This window comes from Vicia villosa, linkage group LG7, assembly GCF_029867415.1.
Source record: "Vicia villosa cultivar HV-30 ecotype Madison, WI linkage group LG7, Vvil1.0, whole genome shotgun sequence".
In the NCBI taxonomy this organism is placed as follows: Eukaryota; Viridiplantae; Streptophyta; class Magnoliopsida; order Fabales; family Fabaceae; genus Vicia; species Vicia villosa.
The window spans coordinates 96,856,874-96,876,505 of NC_081186.1; the positions used below are offsets into that span (position 1 = coordinate 96,856,874).

The window sequence follows — 19,632 nt, forward strand, 5'->3', positions numbered from 1 at the left end:
TCCTGTACCAGTTCATCGCGCCTTTCCTTAGCGTGGTCGGAAAGATGCGGCATTTGATGGATCCTCGTACCACATGGTAGTCCATGACAGCTTCGATGCTCCTTATGTGGTCATCGGGGTCGGTGGTCCCGTCATAGTGGTCCAAGGCTGGTGGTTTTTCCATCCCCCGGGGGAGACGAACACGCCGGATTTGCTCGGACAAGGGACTGCGGAAATCTTCTTCGTCGCTAGGCTCAGGGGAGTTTGAATGTCTGCCCCGCTGGGATTTAGTGCGTGGTTTGCCCGAGATTTTGCGGTTGTCTTTTGGAGAATGCTCGCGGACTTTCTGCACGGCTTTGGAGGGGCCTCGGTGCTCCTACTCGGGTGAAAGACTCTTGGCTTCAGGTTTCTGATTCTTCCGAGTCTTTCGAGGTGGAGAGCGGGAATAAGACCGTTGGCGCCGGTTTCTTCTCGAGGGGGAGCGAGACCTAGATGGACTGCGCTTGCGATTTCTCCTCGGAGGAGACCGCGAAGAGGAATAGGAACGTGACCGATGGCGTCTCCGTTGGGGGGAGCGATATTGTCGCTTCCTTTCCAGGTCGTGGATGCGGTCGCCCTGTAGGCGGATGAGGCGGTTGGTTTTCTGCAGCTCCTTGAGTAGGAGGATGGCGGTTGGATCAGCGCCCTCGGGAATGTTGATATGTTCCTCCTCGTCCGGGCTACGGCTTCTGCGTCTGCCAGAGGTGTGGGTGAACGAGGAAGCGGGTTGCCCGTCTCGGGTATCAGTTTCATTCACCACTTGGAGCTGCTCTAGTTCAGTCTGGGGCCGGGTCTGCCCGTCTTCCCCGTTTTGAACTTGTCCTTCAGGATGGGTTTGTTCGACGTTCTGGACTTGTTGAAGGCCGTGCACATGTTGAATGTGCTGAATCTGTTGCCTCTGGGACTGTGAGGTCTCATGCCTCTGCCTTCTCTGTCCGGCAAGAGCACGTTCCTGCCGACGGTGATTCGTTACTTCGCGGCTGGAATCTTCAATCAGTTGTTCCAGGACGAAGGGATCAGGACTAGGTATGTTGTTGTTGTCCATGACGATGGTGAAAAGTTATGCTTTGATCTTTGTTAAAGAGGGGGGAGCAAGGTTCCCACAGACGGCGCCACTGATCGTACCTGATCAGGAGAATCGTCAAGGCGCAATATCTGGCTTGAAGAGCAAGATGGGGGGGTACCTGCAAGGTTCTCCGATGCTTAAGTCAGTAGCTATCAGAGAATGAGGTTTAGAGTTAAGAATAGAATACCTGACCCTCTAGTGAAAGAGGGTATTTATAGCCCCCAGCGCTGGGCCAAGGTTCCCTAATTGGGCCAAATCCAACTGGAGGCCCACGTGCTAGGGAACTGCCAGAACGTCCCATGCTAGGGCTGAGTCAGCAGGAGACTCACGTTCCGGATGATCATAGCGTAGGGTTCGGAGGTGGTTGACCGAATCCCCCGCTGCGTGACGCGTGGTCTTCATGCGTGGATAACTCCTTGACGGTTATCCAGTAAGTGGGCCCAAAGGTTTGGGCCTGCTCGGCCAGAGTCTTCGCGACGGGCAGCCCCTATATGATGTCCAGTAATTGGGCCCAAGGGAAGTGGGCCTGCTCGGCTGGCAACAAGGGTTGGGCCTGCTCGGCCCAGACCAGAACAGTAGCATATATGAACATTTAGACCGACCTATTTAGCACTTTTTTTCTAATATATATGCATATATAGACCAATCTATTTAACACTTTTTCTAATATATATTCATATATGTCCCAACCTATTTAGACTAATTTTAATATATATGAAAATATAGGTCGGCCTACAAGGTTTTATAGGCTTTTTTAATAGCCTAGGCCTGACCTATTTTATTAAATAGGCTTTTAAAAAAGCCCAAGTCTCGTCTTTTTATCAAATAGGCCTGGCCTGATCTGACCTTAAGTAGGCTAGAATATAGGCCCCTGTAGGCCGGCCTGGCCTATTCCCAACTCTACTCGTCCCTAGTGAATATTCATCAAAATACTCATAATAAATAGGATAAAACCTAAAAAAAATAAGTATGAATTTGAATAATTATTCACTTAAATAAGTGAGTATGGTGCAGACATGTTAGTTTTCAGTCTGCCTCATACGCACAACATATATATTTATATATATTTTAATTTATACTATTATGTAAAAATAAATTTCAATTAATATTTAAAAATACATTAATGTTAAATTATTATATATTTAACATAAGTGTTTATTTATTTCATAATTTAACAATAACTTTTTTGAAATTTTTTTAATGATCCTAAAAATTAAAAATAAAACAATATTTTATATTTTTATATTTATTTTTATTAGATGCGAGTATGGTCGTATGGATATTTTACACACTCATAGAGAAGGATTATGGTGATAATGTTGATATTCAAGCGGGTATGAACTTAGGTACGGGAATTTTTTACAACTGCAAGTATCAGCTCAGCTAAGAGGATTTTTTTCAACTGCGGGTATGAGGATGAATATTATTTTTAATTAAGTTTTAGAGTGATTAGTATTATTGAGATTGTTGGGTTTTAATAGAAATTAAATATATTTTATTTAAGGGTTAATACTACTTTACCCCCCTGCCATATAAGCGAGATTTGGTTTACCCCCCTCTTAAAAAAAAACTTATTGGACAAACCTTGCAAAATAAAGATTCCATCAAATTTGACCCTGATCAGTTTTTTTGGCCAAGATTCTTAGAATCTTGCCTACGTGGCATTTTTGGTAGTGCTGACTGTACAGCACATTGCTTATGTGGCACAATCAGCACTGCCACGTGGAATTTAATTTTTTTTTTTTAATTTTTTTTTTGAAAATTTTTTTTATTAATTTTTTTTTAATAAAAATTTAATTTTTTTTTATTAAATTTTTTTTATTAATTTTGTTGATTTTTTAATTTTTTTTTTAAAAAAAAAATTAACATTTCTTTTACGTTTTTATTATATATAAATTATAAAAAAATTGAAAAAGAATTAAAAAAAATTTACGTTTTTACGTTTTTATTAATTTTTTTAAAAATTTTTTTCCAAAATTGTTTTACTGTTTTTTTTTATTTTTAAAATTTATTTTTATTATATATAAATTCGCAGGTATTTTCAAATCCGTAGGTAAATCCACAGGTATTGTCAAATTCGCAGGTAAATCCACATGTATTTTTAAAGGTAAATCCGCAGGTAATTTTAAATTCATAGTTAAATCCGCAGGTATTGTCAAATCCGTAGGTAAATCCGCAGGTATTTTTAAATCCGTAGGTAAATCCGCAGGTATTGTCAAATTCGTAGGTAAATCCGCAGGTATTGTCAAATTCGCAGGTAAATCCGCATGTATTTTTAAAGATAAATCCGGAGGTAATTTTAAATTCGTAGTTAAATCCGCAGGTATTGTCAAATCCATAGGTAAATCCGCAGGTATTTTAAAATCCGTAGGTAAATCCGCAGGTATTGTCAAATTCGTAGGTAAATCCGCAGGTATTGTCAAATTCGCAGGTAAATTCGCAGGTATTGTCAAATTCGTAGGTAAATTCGCAGGTATTGTCAAATTCGTAGGTAAATCCGCAGGTATTGTCAAATCCGTAGGTATTTTTAAATCTGTACGTAAATCCGCAGGTACTGTCAAATATTTTTTAAAAACGTAAAAAAATATTAAATTTTTTTTAAAAAAAATATTAATTTTTTTTAAAAAAAATGTTAATTTTTTAAAAAAATATATTAATTTAAAAAATAATAATTTTTAAAAAAAAAAATTAATTTTTTAAAAAAAATATATAAATTTTAAAAAAAAATTCAAAAAATAAATAAATTCCACGTGGCAGTGCTGACTGTGCCGCATTGCTTATGTGTTGTACAGTCAGCACTACCAAAAATGCCACGTAGGCAAGATTCTAAGAATCTTGGCCAAAAAAACTGATCAGGGTCAATATTGATGGAATCTTTATTTTGCAAGGTTTGTCCAATAAGTTTTTTTTTAGAGGGGGGTAAACCGAATCTCGCTTATATGGCAGGGGGTAAAGTAGTATTAACCCTTTATTTAATTAACATAGTAGAGAATTTTCGGAATTGAGACTTTGGGGAGAAAATAGATTTTTAATTAAATTAGAATGGTGAATGAAGTTAGGGAGAGTTAGGGGGAATTACTAAGAATTAATAAATAAAATAAAATATTTATTTTTATTTAAGTAGAAGGGGAGGGAGAAAATGCGAGAATACATAGAAGTTGTCAGCAGAGTAGAGGAAAATCCAAGCAAAGTAGGAGTAGGAGAAGACTCTACATAGCCAAAGTTTTACCCTTTTTCTGGGAATTCGAAGAAGGGGTTGTTCATTATATGGGTGTTTAAGCATGAAGGATATAGGGGAATCCTTAACCTCTTTTCTTTTTTTTTTATTCCTTTCATTCCTTGATTGTGGATGTTGAACTTTGAGATGGTTTGTGCAAAACGTCTCTAGGTTGTGTTGTTAAGCACTTCAATGTTGATAAGTTGTAAAAGAAATACATGTGGATATATGTTAAATTCATATTTTGAATATTGAAATGCACATGTGAAGATTAGATGAAAAACATGATGATTGATGGATTTGATGTGGTATATGTGCAATTTTTATGTGTTGAGTATGAGAAATGTTATGATTCGAGTACTATAATTTGTTATGCGTTTTGGGGGCTGTTTGGAACTCAAATAGTTGAGGTTTGGATATGTTGCAATAGAGAGAAAAATCATAAAATTGTAGAAATCGCATAATGAGGGTTAGGGTTCTATGTGTTGCTAAGGGTCGTAATAGCCATTACGGGCGGGTTAGGTTTCCAGTCATCTTCTAATCTTGAAGGATATGTCAATATACTCGAACAAATTGTTCACCATTCTCACAAACTTATCATGATTTCAAGTTTGGAGTCCAAAGAGGTTACTTCTTTCTGCAAGTTGAAGATAGTATACAAACAATCTTTTGTTATAGCATGTGGTTGAGAAACAATTACCTTTTGTTTTTCTTCTTGCATATATCTTCACTTGATGTAGCTAACTCATCAATAATGTTAAAAATAACCCATCATCAGAGATTTACTAACAACCTCCTAAAGAGTTGGAGATAAAAAGTCATGCTCTTTTCTCCCAAAACACTTGGATGTGCCTTTATGAGTGGACTTGAGAATCTCTCAAGTATCTTTGGTCACAACACTTGAGATGATCAGTCTGAACAGTTCTCATCAGATCCATTGATTACACCTTCAGCAATACAGTCTTGACAACCTTCAAAATTATGTTGTCCAATGAATTCCAGAATGCTATCATTCTAGCTTTTCCAGAGACAACAGTACCAGAAAATTATCTCCAAGGAGCTCACCCAATAAACAAACCAGGGTGCCTGCTCTGATGCCAATTGAAATTCTCTGGTACAGGGTCAACACATGTTGATACTGATGTTCCAACATCAGAACATGACATCAAGACAGATGTTATGGCCTCTGCTCATGATACAAAATAATAGCATTCACTTGTAACTTTTGCAAAAAGATAAATCACATAATGACAACCAACACAAAGCACAAGTTAAGACCAATGTCTAAACATAAACCATAATGTCAGGACAGATGTCTTGACATCATCTACTGACAAAACACATATTCACCAGACATAAAAGAATGCATAATGGTAAATAACACAAAGAAGTGTTAACCCAGTTCAGTGCAACATCACCTAATCTACGGGCTACCAAACCCAGTTCAGTTCAAAGCCTAAACAATCCCAGTTTACAAATTCTCATCTAATCCCTAGCCAGTGCAATTTTTATCTAGAAATCAACATCTAGATATGAGAAATCGACATCTCACCTCCAATCACCACAGTGATAAACAAACAGTGCCAATCACAATTACTGTTTCAAAACAAGTCACATTTCCAGTGACAAAATCAATCACAAACTAGTGAGAAAGAAGATCACTCGTCCAAACAAAATACTTAGTCTTGCTTTACAAATTCAACTAAGAACAATACTTAATTTTGCTTAAAAGTTTTGATCAAGAACAATACTCAACTCTCTTGCTTAAAAACTTCAAGAGTGAGAACACTACTTAACTCATTATCTAAAGGCTTCTAAGTACATCGTTAATTAGAGATACGTCGTCATCAACACAAAGCAACAATGACGACTAGATACCAGAAATCATCATGGACAGCCAGATTATGAAGCTTAAGAGAGAGCTGCTGATAATCAAGAGGAAATCGAAATTTAAATATAAAACAACCAAGTCTCAATTCTTAAATATAAAAATACTCAAAAGTTAAAAATTATAAAACAAACATAAAACAACAAGTCTCAAATCTTAAATATAAAACAAAATACTTAAAGCCTAGATGCTAAATTAGATTACTAATGCGCTATCTACTTGGATCATCTCCCATTATGTCAACATTGTCATCTTCATTAATCTCATCATCACCACCACTACCACCACTACCACCACCACTATCATCATCACCGCCAATACTTAAAACCGGGTCACAAAACTGAAACGGGTCGTCTTTACCCATTCTAAAATTACTCAAAAAAAATCGGTGGAATCCATATGAGATTGCGGATTTTGCTGCCATTTTGTGCGATTTTATTGGGATTTTGCTCTGAATTAGTATTCTACTCACGATTCAGATTGTTTAGGGTGAGCAAAATCGTAAAATCCATGGATTTCACGATTCCGATCACGATTCTGATCGCGATTCTGACAACAATGGTAATTACATTCCAGATACAATTCATTAATTTACAAGAAACAATGAAATTGTAACATTCTTTTTCATAAACCGGTTACTACATTCTTTCACTAAGTGCTCATTGGTATACGGATACTCGTACAACATGTATCGACTTTAAAGAACAGTTAAGAATACAAAGATTTGAAGCCTTCTGTTAGAGGAACCACTTTTGCTGACAGCTTGGACTGCAATTTTGATGCAGCTTGACGAATATCCTGCAGATATAGAGGCACATAACATTATTACAATATATTTGTTCAAATTTCGCTACACAATAGCAATACAGCATGGCTATAGCGGTTATTTGACAACATTGGTTATGCACCGTCTCAAGAGCTTTGCATCTAAATAGTATAGTATCATGCACATATACCTCTATTGAAGGAAAACCAAAACAGTACCTCTATATTGTATCTTGATGAAAAATGAGTCAACAGAACTGTTTTGTTGCGAATCCATTGAGCATTTTCAATGAGCTACAATTAACACATGAATACAAAATCACGAAATGGCATGAGATTAGGAAAATTTCATCTATGTGCATCTTGACTATGTCAAACTACTTATAAAATAATGGAGGATAAAGCATTACCTCAGATATATGTGTATGACCGCGTTGGCGTGCATGCTCTACGCTGGTTGAGTCATCTAAGAAAGTTGCCTGTTAAAATAATTTCAACAATCGAATAAATAAAACAAAAAAGTAGGCTGAACTCGGAGACAAAATTATTGTAACCATTCTAGAAAAAGATTGTATTGTTGTACCTCGGTTATAAGCACTTTTGCTCTCAATGCATCAGCGTTAAGTGGGTCAAGCATAAAATCTGATGTTGTATCCCCGGTGAAGGCCACCTCGGGAGATAATATAGTGTCTGTAATCTAGAAACAAGAGTTCATTAAAAATAAAGATAACAAATTCAAATTAGAATCGAGTTTGCGATGTTACAAACCTCAACACCCGATTTTTTTACTTTCTCAATTTGTTTCCCGTTCATGTGACTGTATTGCTTCCTCAGCTTTTTCCTAATTGAGTAGACTACATAACCCTGCAAAATTCAACCAGGTTCGCATTGTTACCGAAAGAGATTTGCAAAGCATTGCAGTGATCTCGATGGCAGAAGGCCAAAAATCATCACCAAAACCTTCTAATTTATTCAAAATGCTTTTGTACAAGAAGCGGGGCAAGTTCTAATATAGATACCTGGCTTGGTATAACATGGTGTGTTTTGAACGGTCGAACAACAAGGTCATTCCGTATTTCATACGTCTCCCCTGAAATGAAACTTTACAAATCATTTCCTCATAGATAACCTCTGACAATCAAAGGACAAATGAAATGACACATACCCACATCCAAAGCAACCAATTCACAATTCAGTTCAACATGGCCCAAGGACTCATGAACATCGAGCAGCTTCTCAACATCATCTTTGATACAAGGAGGAACAAATACGGTGGGAGGTTTCAAATTATATAAAGCACGGCTTCCTATATACATTGGCAGTCCTCCCTAAATCATTCAAAATCATCATGAGCTTATCTTCAGTTTACACTCATCAACCATTGTACAGAGAGACATAAAAGCCTAAAACTCTCAAAAACAAAGTACTAGGAAGTAAAAGCACATTAACAACAAATATACCGAGGTTAAGCAATGGAAAACTGAAATGAAAGGCCAGCATTAGATTACCTATATTATACATTATAACCTATCAATGTTAAATCTTCCAAGTATAAATTCGACCATATTCTAGTAGAAATGGTAACCTAAGTTCAAACTATTTCCATGTGTTGGTTTTTCTCGTTCTCACTTAAATATGTTTCGATAAGAGCTAATTTTAACTTTGATAATGCTATATATAACCCCCATATGCAACTAACCATTCCTCTTTATGCTAACCCAAGTACAAGTCAAAATCAACTTCTATGTCTTAACTTTTTCAGAAGCTATGTTATTTAAATATATCCAGATTGCATCAGTGTTCTTCTCAATTACGGACCACGAGATCGTGGAAAGTAGAGGCCTAGAAATGCTCTTTCTTATGACAAAAAATTCACATAGCTATGGTTATGAACACAAAATGACCAACAAGAAGCCTAGGCCAACCATACATTGGCAGCTATTGAACTAATTAGGTATGCTTCAAACTTTCCATGTCACTCGTAATCCCGTGTCTCGTGACACATGTCATTTCTTATAGTGAAAATCCAGCTACACTATAGCACTACATCACCCATATAGATGCTATTTACCAATATTTTGTACTAAATTGTGTATCGCAGAACAATAGATAGCGCCTTGTACTAAATCGCATATTGCAGAACAATATCTGCTATAGCAATATGTAACTCACTTTTCCCCTTTGTACTACTAAGGGTATGTTTGGCTCTGCAAAAATTAATTTTGAGTGAATTGATTCGGGTTAAAAGTAAGATGAAGGTAAAGTGATTTATGTTTGGATATATTCCCACAATCCCGTTTAGACTTAAAAGCTACAAATGTTAACTACAAATCTTAGGTGCAAATAGAATCAATTCTGAAAAGCATAATCAATTATACTAGAGAGCAACCAATCACAACATAATCAATTTTACACATATTCTGGGTGCTCCAAAACCAAACAAACACTAATTCAACAGCAACAAGCAAAACAACAACAAAACAACCACAAATGCAAACAAGCAAAAGAGTGAAAACTTACAATGTGATCAAGATGAGCATGAGTAATAAAAACAAAATTCTGATGAATAGCCCTTGTTGGGCACCTTCCAATATCAAAAGCACACTTAAACTCAGGAATAATAATACAAGTCTCATGTCCTCCAATTGAAACCCCTTCAATGGAATAACCTTCCACGTCCAAACCTTTCCGAATCACCTGCGATTTCGCTACGCGGTACTGTTCTTCGTAATCGATTGCTTTGCTGATTTCTGACAAATAACCTGAGCCTTTAATGGCATTGACGACATGGGTTTGAAGTGAAACTTGGTTGGGTTGTTTTGGAGAGAAAATTGGTTGGTGAAATGGGAAAATTTGAGGGGTTTTGAAGGGGGAGTTTGTGAGGGAAATTTGCATGGTTGAATGGCGAAGTGGAAGAATCGTCATGGAGAGAAGAGAAGAAAGGGTTTAAGGGGGTTTTGGAAACTAACTGATGATGTTGTGGAAGATAAGGTTAACTTGGTACTGGTTTTGTCTTTTTAGAAGAAATTTTATTTTTATAAATTATTTTCATTTTTAAAGACAAAATATTATTTTTGTTAAGGTGGATGTTGCTAAAATAGACTTTCATAACATAAAACGGATCTATTTTATCTTTAAAAAATTAATATATTTATAATATAATAGTAAGTTAATGTGTTGACAATGTTTAATACATATAGTATCATTTAAGAAACTAATTGAGAGAGAGAGAGAGTAGAATTGAGGGTGAAAATATACATTAACTTTATTCGAAATGCCTCAAAGGTATATGTACAAATATAAGTGGATTGAGACACAAGCAAAAATAGAAAAATAATAGAAAAACTAAAATTGCGTACCTATAACCGATTACACTAAACCTGTAATCGGTTACAGTTGTTTCTAAAACTAAATCCAATGTAGTGGTAATCGATTATAGTAATCAGTTACGGCGAATGCGTAATCGGTTACACCAACTCCAAAATCATTTTTTCTCAACTTATTTGACTTTCTCACACACCTGTAACCGCTTACACCCCCGTGGTAACCAGTTACAACACTTGAATTATCAATTTTCACTTAACACACCACCTTAATTCAAGTGCTACAGTCTTCCATCCCATGTTCATCTTCAATCTCTTAAACACTTTAATTGTGACTCCCTTGGTCAACAAATCAGTCACTTGGTCTTCACTTTTACAATATCCCAATCTCAACCTTCTTTCACTAACAAGTTCTCTCAAGTAGTGAAACCTCATCTCAATATGTTTGCTCCTTCCATGTGCAGTTGGATTCTTGGTAAGGTTTATTGTTGAAACGTTATTAACCTAGAGCATTACAGCATTACCCTTATTGCTGCTCAACTCCTTTAATAGATTCATTAACCACGCGGCTTGACAAACACACACAATGAAGCGACAATGTACCCTTACAAGAAGAGAGTGCTACTGCTGATTCCTTCTTCGAACACCATGAGATTGGTGTTTCACCAAATATAAAGATGTATCCAGCTATAGACTTATGATCATCATTATCTCCACACCAATTTCGATGTCCATGTCAGTTACCTATTTCGATTCTACTATTATCTAATGCAACTTATAAACAACCTATGTTACCTAAAATATCATTCAAAACTCTAAAAGAAATGAAATGGAAAACTTGTCAAATTAAAGTTGTGAATGAGAAGCTTGAGTGAAATGAGTGACTTTGTAACAAATGAAGTAGAATGGAGTGAGCGACTTCGAAGAAACTTGCTCAAGTTGGATTTGAAAATGGTTGCAAAAAATGGGACAAATGAATTTTTTTTAGTTTGAAGAAAAAGAAAAAAGAAGAAGAAAGTGTCTAGCGCGAGTATATGAAAGAAAAACGTCTAGAGAAGCATCTCCGTAGAACTTTCTGAATTTTAAATTAAGAATGTTTACGGAGATGCATCTCTAGAATGACCTCATGCATACGGAGATGTATCTCCCAATTAAATTTGGCAAAATAAGAGTCCCTCATCAATTTACGCTAAGGAATCTAAAAAAAAGGTGCATATGGAGATTCATCTTCAAATTTTATGGACAATTGTGACTTTTCTATCATGATGTGGAAGCACTCTATAATGTCTATAATGTGGGATGAGTTAACCCCTAATTGAAAGACAGACTGTGGGATGAGTTAACCCCTAATTGAAAGACAGAAGTATTTGTACTGATGCATGTCTTTTGTACATCTAGGCGTAACGGTTGCCTCATTGTATAAACAGCTTAAAAAATAACATTACATTGCACAAGGAGACATATCATCTTTATTTCAGATTTGATATATTTACAATGCATCAACAAAAACACATTTTATCTACATGATGAATGGTAAGAAATGCTTGTTTGATTCTGCAAATGATACATCACTGCAAACTCCAACTTTCGATGTCGACAAGATTATCTCTGCATCTTGTAAGGTGAAACCATGAATAATAGGAAGAGGTAACCCTTTACTTAGATGTGAATTCGCATACGGCAAAAAGACCGTTTCAATAATCGTCCATATAGCCGGCTGCATAAAAAAATAGGATAACACACCCTTGATCAACGAGACAGATCTTAAAATTAACTATGTGTTTATTTGGATAAACAACTTATTTAATTGCTTATTGCAGAAGTACTTATCATATAAGTGCCTATACGTAAACATAAACACACCTGAATAAGGAACATTCGTAGATTGCCAATGTTGCTCCATTTCAATGACATTCCAAAGTCATCCAATCTGATGGTACCTACGAGGTTGTTTCCGTTTATTTTGACCAAACCCGAAGCTTGTATCATCTGCGCAAACACAACAGAATACATAATACTCATCAAAGCGAAAGATCAACAAGGACAACTTATTGCAAAGTGTACAAAGACACGGATAAAGATTTGATACGATACGACGAATTTTGCAGTTGAATAGAATGGTAACACCAAAGTAATGTGTTTGGGAAATCAGAATGGTGATGGAAATATCAAAGATCATACCAATGAGATACATGCTACTGGTATTACTTCATCTTCTTCCAAAACATCGATTGTTAAGTCTGCGAATATGTGCACACCGGCTTTCTGATTTGAAATCTCCACAACCGGAGGAGAAGATAAAGATATATTCAAGTTCATTCGATGATTTGGGTATTTCTTGTATAGCTGAGGAATAATAAATCTCCATCCTGCAGTGTTCAATAGAGATTGATCTGGTATTTGGTCCACAATCCAATGCATAAATTTTGCCTGAAAACATCGAAGCAATTTCTCATTCGACACAATTCATGCTTCAAAAGACCATGAGCAAACATTCAAACTTACATCATAATACAGGGCTGATGCCGAGTTGAAAACGGCCTCGTCTAAAGTGATTGCTAGCATTTTCGATGAATTTGTGCATAGAATTGGAAGTTTTGAGTTCTTGTGTAAGAGGTTAGGAATATGTACGGAATCATTTCTTTCTATAAATAACCCGTTGGTTTCAAATCCAACAGACGACTCACTTAGTAAAACGTCATTGATGATAGTTACATTCAAAGAAGAGTTGTCGTCGACCGGAACCTCCTTTGGGAGACTTTTCAAATACGAGTCGAGCTTTGAAATCCCATTTCCAAGTTTCTTGGTGATAGCATTTTCTACTGCTGATCCAATATTCCCTTCAAAAGCATCAATAATCCTGTTAGATATGAATCAAAACTAAGTCAAGACACCGCAAAATCATTTTCCGTCACATAAAAATGATACATGAAAAATGAAATATTGCTGACATACCCTTGATAAAGCCAAGATGCACCTCCATCCAATTTTATTGAAATATCTTTAACAGAAGAATCACAGTTTTTAAGTTTGAGATCCAAAGATCCTTCTTGGTTCTCTAATCCCAATGAAAGTTCAACTTCCATGTCTTCAACCTTTCCAAAATCAGCACTTATCAAATTTTTTATTACATTTATGAAGAAATTAAACAGATAAAAACAAAAATATTACTAACAAGAAACCGGTATAGTTTTGAGCCCATGTTCACAAGAGTGGTTACAAATATAAAATAAGTAAAACATTGATTTTTAGATCAAATTTTGTGGGCTGAGGATGCTATAAGCCTACAACAAAGAGAATAAAGATGAAGAGGAAGATTGTGCAATGACTTCAAAGCGTGTGCACACGCTAAGTTTAATTTTGATTCACCGTCACCAGTTTATCAAAACTAGATGCAATAGTTACTTGCGAATCTCATTAAAAAATCCTAACTTAACTGGCAAAAGTCAACATTGCTAGGTTGAACGTCATCACCAGTGTTCGAACCCTGGTACTCATGGTTGTGTGTGAGTTTCTAGTGATAAATGGTGAGGAGAAACGATCTAACTTCTAGGACTGGTCCAACAACTACTAATTGAACTTAGGCAGCCGTGAGGCATATTCATCATCTAATTGCTGAGTGTCATTTTAATTCTGTCGAGTTTGTAAGAGGGAATATAGAGATCATAATGGCGTCAATCGCTTCAATTCTCTAAAGACTGTCATCTAAATATTTCCAAATTGATGAAAGTAAAAACACATGATGAATAGTCAAGAAAGGAAATCTAAACTTAGCATAGTCTTTTTCCCTTCCCGTCAATTCTGTAATGATCTGATGTATTCTAAACTTGCCAAAGTACACAACTTCTTACAAGAAGAAAGGAAATCATTCATGTCCAAGGCCATCCACAAGGCTCACAGAGAAGGTCCAATAACAAGTATTGAATAGAAAGACGCACCAAACAGGTGGATCCTCATTCCTGCGAGGATATGTGATCACACCTTCCATCACATCTCTCATCGTTGAATCTAATCGAACAGCAACCTGCACAAGGCGCCAAATCACACGGGGATGGTTTTAACCACCCATACTATATAAGGATTAGACCGCGCCTCACAGGTATTCAATTCATTCCCATTCTCATACTACTTTTCACTCAATTACTGCGTTGGAGTGCTAGCTAGATTACACTCAAAACATCCAAACACAGGGCATCAAGCTAGATTATATCAAAATCAAACAAAATTCTCATACCTGAACATGTGCTAAACCTTGATCAGAAATTTCAACAGGACCAATCCAAGTACTATAAGCATAATACCAACTCATACTCAAATTACAACTAACCCCAGAACCAACAATCGAAATCCCACTCTCTCCAGGCTTAACAACCGATGAAGCAACATCAATTTCATAAATTGTCACATCAGAAAGCACCAAGTAAACATTACCCAAAAACGGAATCCTTGTACCCTTTTCAATATTCGGTAACCGGAGTGAAACTATAGAGGAAATAGCCTTTTTCACCAGAAGGTCTTTCACAAAATCAAGACCATTTTGGGTGATTAACATGGATATGAAACCTTGGGTTTGGGGTGGAGATTGTGCGTGGCCGTGAATGAAAGAAGAGGTGAAGAGAAGGAGAAGAAGGAAAGGTGGCATTTTGGTTTGTGGGTTGTGGAGAATGGAGTTGGTAGTTCATTGGATGAAAGACAGAGACAACATAAGGGAACATGGAGAAGGAAACTAAGTTGCCCCAACAATACTCTAAACTTTTGAAGATGATGCGAAAAAGACAAAACTGCCCATCTTCTGTTTAATGTCATCTTTTGGTAGGTAACAAACTTTTTTTTTGGTTTAGTGAATTCTTTGATATTCATATATTTTAAATTTAAATATAAATTTAATTTAATTTTTATTTAATTTTAGGCACCAAATTAATATTTATTTTTTAATATATTTATATATATCTTATATTTTTAATCATTGAAATTTTATAAAAAAAATTTGTTCCTCTCACACTTTTGGATTAAAAATAGATGACATTTTCATTTTTTTTTTTATTTTTAATGATACGTAATTTATATTTTTTATTTTAAAACTTTTATAAATATTTTTTTATTTATTATCGTCATTTAAAAATAAATACATTATTAATTTTAAATAAAAATATATAGAAAGTAAAATTGTTTGAATTTAAAATATTAAAAGAGTTTAATGAAGACGCACTAAAAATATAAATATTTTTTACACTGTGATATAATTAAAATATATCACTTATATAAGTAATTAAAAAAATTCAATCTGATTTGACATAATACATGATCGCTATCGGATATTGGTTGATTTGACATAATACATGATCGCTATCGGATATTGGTTGATTTGACATAATACATGATCGCTATCGAATATTGGTTGACAGTGTAAAATTAATTTACACTCTTGATTGGTGTGTGTGTGTGTGTATATATATATATATATATATATATATTTTTTTTTTTTTTTGTTTTCATTTTATAAATATATAAAATAAGAGGATAAAAAAATCTATAATTAGACCTATATATTATTTTTAATTTATTTTTCATATACTGTTTTAGATGATTCTTTTAGTATTTAAAATAACAATTTGACAGCTTTTAATACTTAAAGAGATTTTTTTTATATGAATCAGATATCTTCTGCGTGCAACTGCGTAGACTAATATCTCAATTCTTGTAAGACTATAATAGACGAAAAATTCTCTCTAAAAACTTAACACTGCTGGGTGATTAAGACTGAATTCAAACTCAAGACCTCTAATTTAGTTGGAAGAGAACTGAGTATTTTCAGTAATTTTCTTAAATCATTATTTACACTAAACATTGGAGTTCTCATTTAAAAAAAAAAATTACTAGAAGTTTAATTTCCCTTGAATGACAAATAGGATTTTATCAAAGAGTTTGTATGCACCATTTGAATGATAATCTATCATCACCATTGGTTGAGCCTTATCATCCATCTTCCTCCCGACTTCATGTGGTATATGCCTTAAACATAGTGAACAAAATATCTTCAAAATATCTTCGAGGATTAACACTTATCTTGATGCCAATTTGATAAAACAATTGTTGAGGATTGAAATAAGTAAAAGAGAATGAGATGGTTAATCGATGAATGATCAAGGTGACAGGCTCATTTACAATATGCATTTTTATTCAAGCATTGCTAAGCTTATATACATTAGACTTCAACTAACTGACAAAATACTTAACAAATACTTAACCAACTCTCTTACTTGCAATGCAAGTTATCGAACAATTTTAACTAACTCAACAGCCAACTATATATGAAAAGCAGATCATCATAACAACCATCTCATTCCCTGCACTTAATATTATATATACTGTACTCAATATAAGTTATACAAACAGTTGTACAAAAATAAGTTATACAAACAGAATGATAGAATTAGTACCTAAATGAAAACCCAACCATTAATTACATCTCAATATTAGACACACTAGTAAATTTTATTTAACACATATTAATTTAACAACTTGAAGTCACTCATTGTAAGCCTCAGTGGGTGCTAAATGTCATTTTTGTACTTCTGACACACAAATTAGTTGACTTTATTTGGTAGATTAATTACAATAAGTCACTCATTAGAAGTTTTGGGAGTGCTAATTGTCATTTGACTCAATTCTGTTTTCCTTCCATCTTGCTTTAGTTTTGGCTTAATATCCTTACTAGCATTGTTTAAACCATCTTTGATGCTTACCTGCAACATCATAAAAATCATATTTATAAAATGTACAATATTTCTAATGCACCGACACCTCGGAAAAAATGCGTGTCTGTGTCGGTGTCCGTGTCTGTAACCGACACCGACACTTGTGATTACGTTTAATTTATTTACTTTTTCAAATTATTACTAGGGTCGATGTATCAGTGTCAATGTCGTGTTTTTGGTGTCTGTGCTTCCTATGAATGAGGAAATTCTAACCTTTGAATGCTCATCATGAAATTGATAGCTTGGTACAGTTTTCCTCCTGGACACAGTTCTCTTAGCTTTGAAATTTGTCTTTGTAGTTGATAATTTGAAGTTGCTAACTTTTTCTTCTTGTGAACTTATTGAATAATTATCATAATGAATTGGCACTTCATTCGATCCACAACTCTCCTTCTCCTCACCACCAGAACCATCTAAAAATCTCGTCTTTATAGTGATTTTGTGATCATTGGTGAAATTTTCATACTGGTTCATAGCATGGCTCTCGACCGATGCAGTGTCTTGAATTCGAGTTGCCATCCATCTTTCAAGCCAACTCCAGCTCACATTTTGTTCCATGCTGTTATGTTTAGCTAGTTTTCTCTTTGAACATATTCGTAGCTGCAAAATACGGATAAACAACTTAATTAAGCGCTTGTTACTTCAAAACACTTATCAATGGTTTTTGTTTATTACCTGTTGTGAGAAAGCATAAGCCAATGCTCTTTCTCTCCTTGTTGTTGCCTCCATTCTGTTCTGCATTCTCATTTTCGAAACATTGCTACTCACAGTGCTATCATCCCAATCTTCCTAAAAAATTTCAATCTAGCTTAGAAACTCCTTCCGTTTCATATTATAAGTCGTCTAAAATTTGACACACGAGTTAAGTACGATTTCTTAAACTACTCTTTATTCTCTCATATCGAGCTCGTCTCTAGCTTTGAAAATGTCTTATGCAAAAGATATTTGACTTTTAGCAGAGCCAGAGCCGTCTTAAGTTTTGTAAGACCCTGTGTAGATTAGTCACGGTTCAACCGTGACAAAACAAATATGGACTCTAACTATGGAACAAATATTTTGGCCCTTATACAGTAGTCCGCCTTGCACGTTTCAAAAACGTTTTTGACTTTTAGTTTTGTTGGAAATTTCAAATAAGTATGAGAAAAGTGGCATAATTGGAAGATTAAACTTTACAACAACATCATCATCACACTTGAACTTTAAAAAACTAGAAGAATCTTCTTTACATATTTTTAACCACTCTTCTATTTTTTTCCTTTTGTTTTCTGATAAAATGTTAACCACTCTTTTAATTAATATTAACATATGAAGTTTAGTTCACAAAGTAACATTGTGTTATGTTATAACTTATACCTTTTGCTTTATTCCTCTTGTTCTATTCCTGTTCTGAATATGATTGTAAATGCTCATATTCTCTCCCTCAACTGAGAAAACTTCAGTGGAATTTCCTGCTTGAACTTCAACTGATGTAGCCATAGATTTTCTATCTGGACTTTCCGTCACTAAATCGAGCTTCTCTTCGCGTGTTTCCGACCTTATAATTTCTTCATTTTTACGCCTTAACTGAAATTGTAGCATAAACAAATACTAATTCTTATGCATGGCTTAAACATACTAAAAATTGAAGTAATTAGTTAATGATTAGTGATTAACCTTGAAGCTTTTATATGCTGATTGAATTATAATAGCTGCTTCTTCTTCATTCAATGATTTATGGTTTGAATTTGGTTTTTTCTCTATTGCATTCTCAACAGTTTCTTCACTCTTGGTATCTTCTTTATCTGTCGCAAAATCTTCTTGAAGAGACTGTGTGACTGTGATTTCAGAACTCTTGAATGAAGCTGAATCTTCCTCTGCAAGGACTGAATTGAATTCATTGCCACACAAGTATGATTTGACCGAAATCCATCTTCTATTTTCGGTTGAATTGCGTCTCATTATCTGTTAGCATGAGATAATTCAAAGTTTGTTTAGAATTCTTGAACTCTACACAAAGAACATTGTATTATTCTAACTTCGTGGTTGATAATCACGGCCTGAGTTTAGACCGCAATTTTAACTGCGATATCAAGATTTTTGATGTCTGTGTAGCCTCAACGTTGAGGCTACTGCATTTGACTATAATTGTCGACAATATAAAAATTATTGCGAATTAAGAGAAATGCAATTTGAAGAGATAAAAGATGGAAGCTATATAATTTGAGAGACTTACTTTGCTTTCATGAGACCTAATAGCATGATTTCTTGAGAAGACATTTCTTACCAAGCCAACAGTGAAACCCATCTAAGCTTGCCAATTCCAAAAGAGAAAACTTTCACAATGACATTAATTGTACTCAACTATATAATATATATGCCAATGCACGTTTGATATAAAGGTTGTTACATTATTAGAGTTGGATATAAAGTATAAAAGTCAAGTAAAATTCTTGCTTGATCCAACAATAATATAGATTAAAATAAAGTTTTTTTAACTTTGCTTTTTCAAATTTGGTAACATCATCAGACCGGCGAGAGGCTAATAACAAGTCATCAGTCAAAAGTCATAAGGTGTTGAACTTGAAGGTATAGTGTATTCACTACCTTGATACCCACAC

At 34.8% G+C, this 19,632-nt stretch overlaps 4 protein-coding genes across 4 annotated transcripts; all 4 read right to left on the bottom strand.

The window, feature by feature from the left end:
• Positions 1–355: 355 nt before the first annotated feature.
• On the bottom strand, positions 356–1,063 carry LOC131619783 (uncharacterized). The gene has a single exon (XM_058890844.1). The coding sequence runs from the start codon at positions 1,061–1,063 to the stop codon at positions 356–358; it is 708 nt and encodes a 235-aa protein (XP_058746827.1).
• Positions 1,064–6,754: 5,691 nt separating this feature from the next.
• On the bottom strand, positions 6,755–9,945 carry LOC131617918 (tRNase Z TRZ2, chloroplastic-like). Its single transcript, XM_058889186.1, has 8 exons — positions 9,475–9,945; positions 8,120–8,282; positions 7,974–8,044; positions 7,723–7,818; positions 7,538–7,651; positions 7,365–7,433; positions 7,174–7,248; positions 6,755–6,987 (listed from the first exon to the last, which is right to left on the bottom strand). Exons 1-8 carry the CDS (start codon positions 9,877–9,879, stop codon positions 6,898–6,900), a joined length of 1,083 nt encoding a protein of 360 aa, XP_058745169.1. The 5' UTR covers positions 9,880–9,945; the 3' UTR covers positions 6,755–6,897.
• Positions 9,946–11,592: 1,647 nt separating this feature from the next.
• LOC131617919 (putative BPI/LBP family protein At1g04970) lies at positions 11,593–15,032 on the bottom strand. The gene is made up of 6 exons (XM_058889188.1): positions 14,512–15,032; positions 13,233–13,372; positions 12,783–13,137; positions 12,459–12,707; positions 12,141–12,266; positions 11,593–11,994 (listed from the first exon to the last, which is right to left on the bottom strand). Exons 1-6 carry the CDS (start codon positions 14,917–14,919, stop codon positions 11,797–11,799), a joined length of 1,476 nt encoding a protein of 491 aa, XP_058745171.1. The 5' UTR covers positions 14,920–15,032; the 3' UTR covers positions 11,593–11,796.
• Positions 15,033–16,722: 1,690 nt separating this feature from the next.
• LOC131617920 (protein IQ-DOMAIN 33-like) lies at positions 16,723–19,398 on the bottom strand. Its single transcript, XM_058889189.1, has 6 exons — positions 19,248–19,398; positions 18,689–18,976; positions 18,389–18,598; positions 17,711–17,824; positions 17,249–17,635; positions 16,723–17,023 (listed from the first exon to the last, which is right to left on the bottom strand). Exons 1-6 carry the CDS (start codon positions 19,317–19,319, stop codon positions 16,901–16,903), a joined length of 1,194 nt encoding a protein of 397 aa, XP_058745172.1. The 5' UTR covers positions 19,320–19,398; the 3' UTR covers positions 16,723–16,900.
• Positions 19,399–19,632: the final 234 nt, after the last annotated feature.